General features: G+C 39.4%; 1 protein-coding gene across 1 annotated transcript in view; it reads left to right on the top strand.

The window, feature by feature from the left end:
- The window catches only part of csmd3b (CUB and Sushi multiple domains 3b), a 2,186,187-nt gene that overhangs the window by 1,757,109 nt on the left and 416,907 nt on the right, over positions 1–12,171 (top strand). Inside the window, exon 23 of the mRNA XM_059983996.1 lies at positions 6,585–6,741. Within this exon, the coding sequence (XP_059839979.1) occupies positions 6,585–6,741 (157 nt within the window). The remainder of the gene's footprint in view (positions 1–6,584; positions 6,742–12,171) is intronic.

The following is a 12,171-nucleotide window of genomic DNA, read 5'->3' as shown; positions in this document are numbered from 1 at the left end:
TAATGACTGGGGTCACCCATCTTGCAAAGAGACTGCCCAGAAGAAAGCAATGGCAAACCATTTATATGAAAAAATTTGTCAGGAACAATCATGGCCATGGAAAGACCATAATAGCCCACATCATACGACATGGCACATATCAAATGGACAATTTATTATTTCCATTTCTTTGCTTTTGTATTTACACATTTTGGTGTCTTCTACATTCTGGATGAACACCCAATTGGGGTGTTCTGTCATTGATTCTATTATGGTCATTATTCTATAGATTTATTGAGTGCCTGCAAGAAAATGACTCTCAGTATTATATATGGTGACATATGTGTACTTTGATAATAAAATTTACTTTGAACTTTGAGGAAGTAAGAGTGTTGAAGTGTATATGAGCAGCTTATGGACTGAATCTATCATTAATACTTGATTAAAAACTTGATGTTGTGACTGCCTTGGTGTTTCTGTGAAATAACTTTATAGTAAGTAAATCTATTATTTATAGTATGAAAGTTATAATTATGGATATTTATGGTTACTTACTACCCTTGACAAGAGAGAGGAAAATGCATTAGGCATCCTCTGTAATCTCCAGTGTATTATGTTGTAATTAAGGAATAATTGTTCATTAATCTGTCACGCTGTCCTTAACAAGACACAAAAATAGCATGAGTTTTGATTCACAGGGGACTTGTGGAGATTGTCTTCCTGCCAGAAGCATCATATCAAAATGTTGGGTGACACTCAAATCATAACAAGCATTGATAATGTTCTCTACTTTTACTTTTAGACCAGAAGAGCACAACTCATAGGGGTAGAATTGGGCCATTTGGCGCATCGAGTCTTCTCTACCATTCTAACGTGGCTGATTTATTATCCCCCTCAACCCTGTTCTCTGGCCATCTCCCCATACTCTTTGACACTCTTATTAATCAAGAACTTAACAACCTCCGCCTTAAATACACCCAATGACTTGGCCTCCACAGCCATCTGTGGCAATGGATTCCACAGATTCCCCACCCTCTGGCTAAAGAGAATCTTCCTCATCTCCGTTCTAAATGGACATCGCTCTATTCTTTTTGAGTCTGTGCCCTCTGGTTCTAGACTCTCCATTATAGGATACATCCTTCTCATTTTGATTCTGTCTTGGTCTTTCAATATTCGATAGGTTTCAGTGAGATTCCCCCTCGTCCTTCTAAACTCTGGCCAGTACAAATCCAGAGCCACCAAACTCTCCTCATAAGTTAACCCTTTTGTTTCATTGATCATCCTCCAGTACCTTCTCCAGACCCCTTTCCAATGCCAGAACATCCTTTCTTCAACAAGGAATCCAAACTGTTCAATGTATTCCTCGTGCCATCTGACTAATACCTCATGAAGCCTCAGCAGTATATTCTTGCTTTTATGTTCTAATTCTCTTGAAGTAAATGTTAACATTGCATTTGCCATTCTTACTACCAATGGACCAATGGATTTTGCTGATCTATCTCCGTGCCTGCAAATGAACTTTGATCATGCCCTTTGTAGCAGCTGAAGTATCATTTGAATAGAAAAGGGAAAACTTAAAGAAAATATATGTTTGATATCCCAGCATTGTGAAAAATTTCAGACTTCACATCTTTTCATGCAAAGAGAGTTAATAGCAAATGTAGAAACTTTTAGATGGAATATTAATTTTGTATCAAGATTGAATGCATGTCTGGTAAAGTTTTTGCAGTTGAGTAATGGCAGTTGTTGTCAGAATTTGGGGTGAATTGTGCATGCAACTATTCCTTGAAGTTAAATAGATAATTCATCAGATGAGGGGGGAAATATCAGAGGATAAAGAAGAGTCTGGTCACCGAATTATAGGAAAGATGTCAACAAAATAGAGAGAGTACAGAGGAGATTTACTAGACTGTTACCTGAATTTCAGCACCTAAGTTATAGAGAAAGGCTGAACAAGTTAGGTCTTTATTCTTTGGAGCGTAGGAGGTTGAGGGGGGACTTGATAGAGGTACTTAAAATTATGAGGGGGATAGATAGAGTTGACGTGGATAGGCTTTTTCCATTGAGAGTAGGGGAGATTCAAACAAGAAGACATGAGTTGAGAGTTAAGGTGCAAAAGTTTAGGGGTAATACGAGGGGGAACTTCTTTAGAGAGTAGTAGTTGTGTGGAACGAGCTTCCAGTAGAAATGTTAGAGGCAGGTTCGATTTTGTCATTTAAAAAAAAAATTGCATAGGTATATGGACGGGAAAGGAATGGAGGGTTGTGGGCTGAGTGCAGGTAGGTGGGACTAGGTGAGAGTAAGCATTTGGCATGGATTAGAAGGCCTGAGATGGCCTGTTTCCGTGCTGTAATTGTTATATGGTTATATAAGAGGTAACTGAATTTTCTGGTGTACACTCATAGGTACAATATATCATTAACACCATATGCAGTATTATCAAGAATGACCAGGGTGTGAGGCATCTTTCATTATGTTGGCAACTTTTCTGAAGAAATAGACAGTCAATGGAGAAGATGCTTATTTGCATGCTATACAGGGCCATGTTCACAACTCGTTCCAATTCTTACAGTCTTGGGCAGAACAGTTGCTGTACCAAACTGTGATGCACTCAGAGAGAATACTTACTCTGTTGTATCTATATATGTAAACCAGTAGGAGTTACCCGGGACATGCTCAACTTCCTTAGCCTTCCAAGGAAGTAGAGATGTTGGTGTGCTTTCTTGTCCATAGCGTCCACGTGTAGGACCAGGGCCAATTCTTAGTGTTATTTACTCCAATGCTTCTTTGCCTCAGCATCATTGATACAGACAGGAATATGTGCTCCACCATACTTTCTGAAATCAATGCTCAGCTGAAGGTTTTAGTTGCTGCTTCTCCTGCTTGTTGCTAGGCCTTCTGGTACCAGAATTAGAATGAGGTTTAATATCTCCGGCATATATTGTGAAATTTGTTAACTTTGCGGCAGCAGTACAATGCAATGCATGATAATGCAGAAAAATCTGAATTGCAATATGAATATATATATAAGATAAATTAAGTAGTGCAGAAATAGAAATAAAATGGTGAGGTAGTGTTCATGAGTTCAATGCCCATTCAGGAATCAGGTGGCAAAGGGGGAGAAGCTGTTCCTGAATCACTGAGTGTGTGTCTTCAGGTTTCTGTACCTGCTTGCTGATGGTAGCATTGAGAAAAACAAATGATGGGAGTCCTTATTGATGGACAGTGCCATTTTGAGGCACCACTCCCTGAAGGTGTCTTGGATACTACGAAGGCTAAAGCACATGATGGTAAAAACTTACTCTTTTAACTGGATCTTTGTTTTTAACTTTTTTTAAATTTTTTAAATTTATTTTTCCATTATTGGAAATAGGCAGCCAAGGCAAAAAACAATATAGGGCCTGAAGAATTACCACTCAGCTGGAAAACTCTTGAGCTATCCAAGAATCAAAAGTTGATCTTCAAGCTTGACAATGATCCCTTCATTTCCTGCAGGAGGAGGCTGTTGCCCTTCGGTGATGGAGAAACAGTGCTCAGATGTAAGCATTCCTAACAGGAATGTTACACAGTTCATCCCAAACAAGTTAGTTGATTTCACTCAAAAAAAAACTCCTGCAGCATCCATGCATTCACACATAATGAGGGCTGTGACGCACTTTCCCGAAACACTCTGCATTTGCATGGATTCTGTAATCATTTTGACTGTTAATTCTGTTACTAACAATTCTGTCAAATTTAAAACATTGCAATATACACCGGAATCTGTAGTCCAATGAATGATGTATGCAAGTTTTTAATGAAAAATTGAGCCATAATTGCCATCAAGCAACTCATTAGTCTTGCAAAAAACATGTTATAACTGCAAACTGTCATCTATTAAATATTCCATACTAAAAGAAAGGATCTGGTGCTTTCCCAGTGCATATAACAAATAAACTCTTCTTGGGCTTCCAGCCAGGTATAGATACCGATTTTAACTGAAGTTTCAATGACAAACTCTGCCAAAAATAAGACCATAACACATAGGATTAGAATTAGGCCATTTGGCCCATCGAGTCTACTCCGCCTGTTAATCATGGCTGATCCTTTTTTACCCTCCTCAGCCCGACTCCCTGGCCTTCTCCCCATAACCGTAGTTGTCGTGTCCACTCAAGAACCTATCAAGCTCTGCCTTAAATACACCCAACAACCTGGACTCCACAGTTGCAAGTGGCAACAACTTACACAACTTCACCACCTTTTAGCTAAAGAAATTTATCTATATCGCTGTTTTAAGTGGATGCTGCCCTATCCTAAGGCTGTGCCCTCTTGTCCTAGACTCCCCCACTATGGGAAACATCCTTTCCACATCCACTCAGTCTAGGTCTTTCAACAACCTAAAAGTTTCAATGAGATCCCCCCAACCCCCATCCTTCTAAATTCCAGTGAGTGCATATCCAGAGATATCAAATGTTCCTCGTATGATAACACTTTCATTCCAAGAGTCATCCTTGTGAATGTCCTCTGAACCCTCTCTGATGCCAACATATTTTTTTCTTATATGAGGAGTTGAGGCCTCACCAGTGCCTTTTAAAGCCTCAGCATCACATCCTTGCTCTTGTATTATAGACCTCTTGAAATGAAAGCTAACATTGCATTTGCCTTCCTCACCACTGACTCTACCTGCAAGTTAACCTTTAGTGTGTTCTGCACAAGGACTCTCAAGTCCCATTGCATCTAAGATTTTTGGACTTTCTCTCCATTTAGAAAATGGTCCTCACATTTATTTATTTTTACCAAAATGCATGACCATGCATTTTAGAACATTGTACTTCACTTACCACTTTCTTGCCCATTCTCCTAATCTGGCCTTCTGCATCCTACCTGTTTCCTCAACACTATCTGCCCCTCCTCCAATCTTCCTATCATCTGCAAACTTGACAAAAAGCCATCTATTCCATCATCTAAATCATTGATGTACAGCATAAAAAGAAGCAGTCCCAACACCGACCCCTGTGGAACACCACTAGTCACTGGCAGCCAACCAGAAGAGGATCCTTTTATTCCTATCTGTTGCCTTATACCCATCAGCCAATGCTCTAACCATGCCAGTAACTGTCCTGTAATATCATGGGCTCTTAACTTGGTAGACAGCCTCAGGTGTGACACCTTGTCAAAGGCCTTCGGAAAGTCCAAATATAAAACGTCCACTGCATCACCTTTATCTATTCAAATTGTAGTCTCCTCAAACAATTCCAACAGGTGTATCAGGCAAGATTTTCCCTTTAAGGAAACCATGCTGATTTTGTCTGATCTTGTCCTGCGTTATCACGTACTCCATAACTTCATCCTTAACAACTGACTCGATTCAGTGACGGCCACAACATCTTACCTGACAATCTGCAACAGTGTAACAAATTCAGCTGCCTCATCTGTCAAACCATTAGGTTTGACTTCTCTTAGAAGAGTTGGCAGAGTTTGTCATCGAAACATTGGTTAAAATCAATTCCTGTACCCAGCTGGAAGCCCGAGAAGAGTTTATCATTCTAAGCTAAATATCAAAGATTTGTATTTCTTTGGAATATTTTGGAAAAGAAAAACATTTTGTTTTTTTTCTAACGTTTATGATATTTCAGCCTTTAATTTAAATTTATGCCTCTATACTAACACTCAGTGTAAAATGTTTCTCAGTGTAAAACAGTTCTTTTATTTTTCTGTCTACTTTTATACTTGTGGGAATCTGTCACGGTGATTAGCTCCTCAGTCTGCCCGATGGCTTCAGCATCCATGGGCACACACAGAGCCCCTGTGAATGGCATGTCATATGAAGGAAAATAATGCAAAACCCTTTCTGGCATTCTTCATGGCTTTCAGTCAATGCTTCATGGCTATACGTTCCACAATGTCTAAACTACGCTGAGTTCACAGAATATTTCATACAAGTATAAAGTTGTGAAAGGCCAAAATTGCCTCAGCTCAATAACAATATTATTCCCAACAAGTTGCTCAGCAAAATCCAGCATTTTGTACTGGTATCGGTTTATTATTGCCACATGTACCGAGATACAATAGGAAACTCGTCTTGCATATTGCGCGGACATATCAAATCATTACACAGCACGTTGAGATAGAATAAGGTAAAATAATTACAATGCAGACTAAGGTGAAAAAGTGTGGTGCAGGTAAACAATAAGGTGTAAGATCATAATGAAATAGATTGTGAGGCCAAGTGCCCACCATATTGTGCAAGAAGTCCAGTCGAGAGTCCGATAACAATGGGATTGAAGCTGTCTTGGAGCCTGGGGTTATGTACTCACATGCTTTTGAACCTTCTACCCAAATGGATCTAAGTATGTTTATATTACATTGGTTCTATATTGTAAGACAATAAGACATAGAAACCAAACTAGGCCATTCAGCCCATCAAGTTTGCTCTGCCATTCCATTATGGCTGATTTATTAACCCTCTCAACCCCATTCTCCTGCCTTCTTCCTGTAACCTTTGACGGCCTGATGAATCAAGAACCTATCAAACTCTGCTTTAAATATGCTCAATTGTTTGGCCTCCATGGCATCTATTACTTTACCTCATGGTGATTACTATGTTTATTTGTCTATTTGATTAGATATATGACGGAAAAGACAGTTCTGCTCATCTTCTGGGGGCTTTCTTTGGCACTGGGATGCTGGGTGTGACCTTGAGCAGTACATCCAATCATCTGTGGCTGGAGTTTAACACTGACTCTGAAACGACTGCTGAAGGTTTTCAACTTGTTTACAATGGTGAGTACAGTACTTCAGCTCTCATTATATCAGCTTTCTTGTACAGAAACCAGATGTTAAACACTGTAAAAAAAAAAGCTTCACAGGGGTAAAATCATAGGTGCTTATTAATTCCAAAGTAGTGCAAATAAATTATTGCAGACAAAATTACGAACAGTTGACCTTTGCAGCAATGTTTGCTGTGATCTGTAATGACCGGTGTGAGCAAAAATCTTGTGTTGTGCAGTTTTTTTTCCTGGTGACATCAAACACGTGCACATTGTATTTTACGTGGAAGTACACCTGAAGCTATTCTAAGGGTAACAAACAATAAAGTCCAGCTTATTGTTCATTGCTTTAAAGAAACAAAATAATACTAATCAATGAGTCTTATTCCTCATATACTATGTGACAGCATATAACAATATCAAAACTATCACATTATTAAAGTTATTTGAAATGAAACAACATTTTAAAAATTACAAAGCTAGTTGACGAAATATCCAGATAGGTGTTCTATTTGGAAATCATTCAATACAGCACAGATTTTGTAGTTTTATTGCATAAGAGACATAAAGTTGAAGAAGATAATGAACATATTAAATTGCTCAGTCATTTTTCTGTCTCCAATCTTTGGCATTTACCCACGCTCTGTAAACCCTGTCAAGACTAATAAATCCTCCTTACAACAGATAGCTTTGAATTCTCATCAACATATCCAGATGACGCTCACTTCAATAGTTCCTCAGTTTGTTTTTTGATTTTATTCATTGGGCTACAACCTCTTTCACAGGCAGCACTAGACACAAGAAAGGTTCCACTAATGTCCATCAACTTTGCAAAGTTGCATAGAAAATTTGACATAGTGAATCAATAATTTCTTGAATAAAAACAGTATAAAAAAAGCCAGTTCTAAAATCTGCAGACAAATCATCGCAAACTCCATGTTGGTAATACCATCTGCATCAGAAACCGGAAAAGGAAATGTAATTGTGTACGATCATGAAATATCTCAATGAGGGAGAGGATGACAACATTTTGTGTGCAATTAAGTTCCTGTATGTGCTAGTAGCAAAAGATGTGTGTGCATGTACCAGCGAACACCTCAGAGGGAACATTGCTTTGCAATTACTTATTCAATTATTTCTATATACAAGTTACTAAAGATCATCATAATCTTTTAAGAACAATAGAACATGAGATACAGGACTTGGATTAGGCCATTTGGCCCATTGAGTTTGCTGTACCATTTCATTATGACTGATCCATTTCCATTTCAGCCCCTATCTTTTGCCTTCTCCCCATATCCCTTCAAACCCTGACTAATCAAGAAAGTATCGACCTCTCCCTTAGTTATACCCAATGGCTTGGCCTCCACAACTGCCTGTGGTAACAAATTCCACAGATTCACCACTCCCTGGCTAAGGAAGTTCCTCCTCATCTCCATTATAAATGGACATCCCTCTATTCAGAGTCTGATGCTGCTGTTCTTAGATTCCCCCACATAGGAAACAATCTCTCCACATCCCACTCAATTGAGGTCTTTCAACACTCAATAGGTTTAATTGAGATCCCCCTCATTCATCTAAATTCCACTGAGTGCAAGCCCAGAGCCATCCAATGTTCTTCATATGATAAGCTTTTCAATCCCACAATAATTTTCCGGAATCTCCTTTCAACTGTCTCCAATGACAGCATATTCCTTCTCCGATAACGTGCCCAAATCTGCTCACAATCTTCCAATTGACGCCTCACCAGTGCCTTTAAAGCCTCAACATTACCTCCTTGCTTTTATGTTCTAGTCCTATCGAAATAAATGGTAACATCACATTTGGTTATCTGTCATCAAAAGCTGACAACTTTATCAAGTTTGTCCACAGAGGCAACTCAAAAATAAAAGAATTCCAAAAGGATCTTTGGAGGAAAGAAGGTTTAGTTTTTGGATGGGAGTGACAGTTAGCTGCTGAGAGTGGACTGATAGGCAAACTTAACAATAGATGGGGCCATGTCTCAAGCTGGTAACATGGTTTCGTCTCAGAGATCTCTTTAGCTGCTGTTGAAATTTCTCTGAAGTACAAAATAAATTATTAATGACCTCCTCGACATTAAACCAAGTAAACGAAGATAAACAAATTTTACTGTTTTAGAACAACTTGAGGAACAGACTTTGGTATTCGTATTGGTTTATTATTGTCACATAAACCAACATACAGTGAAAAGCTGCACACACAAAATGTTGGAGGAACTCGGCAGGCCAGGCAGCATTTGACTGTCCCGATGAAGGATTTTGGCCTGAAGCGCCGACTGTTTACTCTTTTCCATAGATGCCGCCTGGCCTGCTGAGTTCCTCCAGCATTTTGTGTGTGTTGCTTGGATTTCCAGCATCTGCATATTTTCTCTTGCAGGTGAAAAGCTTATCTTGTATTCTGTTCAAATTATTGTGCAGTGCACTGAGCTGGAACAAGGTAAAACAATAATAATGTCAAATAAAATGTAGAAGCTACTAAGAAAGTGCAGTGCAGATAAACAATATAGTACAAGATCATAACAAAGTAGATTGTGAGGTAAAGGGTCCATCTTATCATACGAAAGATCCATTTAAGAGTCTGATAATAGTGGGATAGAAGCTGCTCTTGAGCCTGATGACAAGTGCTTTCAGGATTTTGTATTTTCTGCCTGATGAGAAAGCAGAGATGAGAGAATGCCCAGGGCCAGTGGGGTCTTTTGCTTTACAAAGGCAGTGAGGAGTATTGACAGAGTTCATAGAGGGAGATTGGTTTCTGTGATGGATTGAGCTATATCCATAACTGTCTGCAGTTTCTTTCAGTCATATGCAGAGCAGTTGCCATCATGCATCCAGACAGAATGCCTTCAGTGGCACATCAAAGAAAATTGGTAAGGGTTGATGGGGATGTGTAGATTTCTTTCGCTTCCTGAGGAAGTCCAGACATGAGTGAGCTTTCATGGCTGTGACGTCAACATGATTGGACCAGGACAGACTACAGGTGATATTCTTTCCTTGGAACAAAAAAGGCGATGCCTCAAAAAGAAGGCAGACATCATTTCAAAATCCCATCACCCAGGATACGTCCTTTTCTCATTGCTATAATCACAGAAAAAAAGAGAACAATAAAAGAGAAAACTTATATATATTTTGCTTATGATACTTTATAGATTTTTTAAATTATGTATTGCCGTGCACCGCTGCCTCAAAACAACATATTTCATGACATATGCCAGGGATATTAAACTTGATTCTGAATATGAACTTAGTGTTCTCAATCCTCCCAACCTCAACAATGTTGATAATTAATTATTTACTTATTGAGATATAGCTTAGAATAGTCCCATCTGGGCCTTTGATCTGCATTGCTCAGCAATTCCCCAATTTTGGCCTAGCCTAATCATGGGACCTTGCCTTGTCTACCAGTCGATGCACCTTTGGACTGTGGGAGAGCTAGTTCCAAAAGACTGGAAAATTCCAAATGTCACTGCACTCTTCAAGAAGGGGGCGATGCAGAAGAAAGGAAACTACAGGCCAGTTAGTCTGACCTCAGTGGTTGGGAAGATGTTTAAGTCAATTATTAAGGATAAGGTCTCAGGGTACTTAGAGGCACATGATAAAATAGGGCTTAGTCAGCATGACTTCCTCAAGGGAAAATCTTGCTGGAGAAATAAGTTGGAATTCTTTGAAGAAATAACAAGCAGGATTAACAAAGGAGAATCGATTGATGTTGTGTAGTTCGATTCTCAGAAAGCCTTTGACAATGTGCCACACATGAGGCTGACTAACAAGCTACGAGGCCATGGCATTACAGGAAAGGTTCTAGCATGGATAAAGTAAAGGCTGATTGGCTGGAGGCAAAGGGTGAGAATAAAGAGAGGCTTTTCTGGCTGGCTGCCAGTGACTAGTGGTGTTCCATAGGGCTCTGTGTTGGGATTAATTCTTTTTACTTTATATGTTAATGGTTTGGATAATGGAGTTGATGGCTTTGTTGCAAAGGTTGCAGACAATATGAAGATAGGGGGAGAGGCAGGTAGTTTTGAGGAAGTAGACAGGCTACAGAAGGACAGACATATTTGAAGAATGGGCAAAGAAATGGCAGATGGAATACAGTGTTGGGAAATGCATGGTCATGCACTTTGGTGGAAGAACTGAAAGGATTTTATAGATGGAGAGAAAATACGAAAATGATGCAAAGGATCTTGGGACTTGTGCAGGATTCCCTGAAAGTTACTTTGCAGGTTGATTCTGTGGTAAAGAAGGCAAACACAACATTAGCATTTGTTGCAAGAGGACTGGAATATAAAAGCAAGGTCCTAATATTGAGACTTCATAAAGCAATGGTGAGGCCTCACGTGGATTATTTGGGGTTTTGGGGCCCTTTATCTTAGAAAGGTTGTACTGAAACTGGAGAAGATTCAAAGGAGGTTGACAAAAATGATTCCAGAATTGAATGGGTTATCATATGAAGAACACTTGATGGCTCTGGACCTGCATTTACTAGCATTCAGAAGAATGAAGGGTATACTCATTGAAACCTATCAAATGGTGAAAGGCCTTGGTAGAGTGGATATGGAGAGGATGTTTCCTATGGTGGGAGAGTCTAAGACTAGAGAAACATCCTCAAAATAGAGGGATATCCTTTAAGAATGGAAATGAGGAGGAGGAATTTCTTTAGCTAGGGAGTGGTGAATGTGTGGAATTCTTTGCCACAGGCAGCGGTGGAGGCCAAGTCTTTATATGTGTTTAAGGCAGAGGTTGATAGATTCTTGATTGGGCTGGGCATGAAGTGATACAGAGGGGAAAGCAGGAGATTGGGGCTGAGAGGAAAATTGGATCGGCTTTGAGTAAATTGCAGAGCAGACTTGATGGGTCAAATAGCCTAATCCCGAACTTTTGCCTAATTGGGGAAAGCTGCAAAAACAAAGTGCTGTTATAGTGGATGACTTCAACTTCCCAAATATCAACTGGCATCATCTTAGTGCAAGAGGGTAGTATCCGTTAGGCGCATCCAAGAGAGTTCTTCAAATAATATGTTGATAGTCCAACTCGAAAATAGGCCGTATAGATATGTGTTGGGAAAGGAGCAGTCAGAAGAGATTAGTTCAATCTGGTGTCATTTACTTAATTAGTTCAACACAACATGGTGGGGTTAAAGACCTGTAACCTTGCTGTACTGTTCTATTTTCTAACTCTGTCTATCTGCTCTATATTGTTAAAGAACAAGGAGTTGACAGAATTAGAAAAAAATAGATAGACACTGTAGATAGATAGGGAGGGAGTGAGGAAGAAAGAATAACTATTGTGAGAAAGAGGGGAGTTTAAGATTGAGAGAGAGAAAGGGAAAATGGGAGACTGCTTTGCCAAGAACCTACGCTCCATCTGCCAGAAAAAGCGGGATCGCCCAATCCCATCCATTTTAATTCCACTTCCCATTCCCTTTCTGA

The sequence above is a fragment of the Hypanus sabinus genome, chromosome 1, assembly GCF_030144855.1.
Source record: "Hypanus sabinus isolate sHypSab1 chromosome 1, sHypSab1.hap1, whole genome shotgun sequence".
Classification (NCBI taxonomy): domain Eukaryota; kingdom Metazoa; phylum Chordata; class Chondrichthyes; order Myliobatiformes; family Dasyatidae; genus Hypanus; species Hypanus sabinus.
This window is presented reverse-complemented; position numbering and strand designations above follow the sequence as displayed.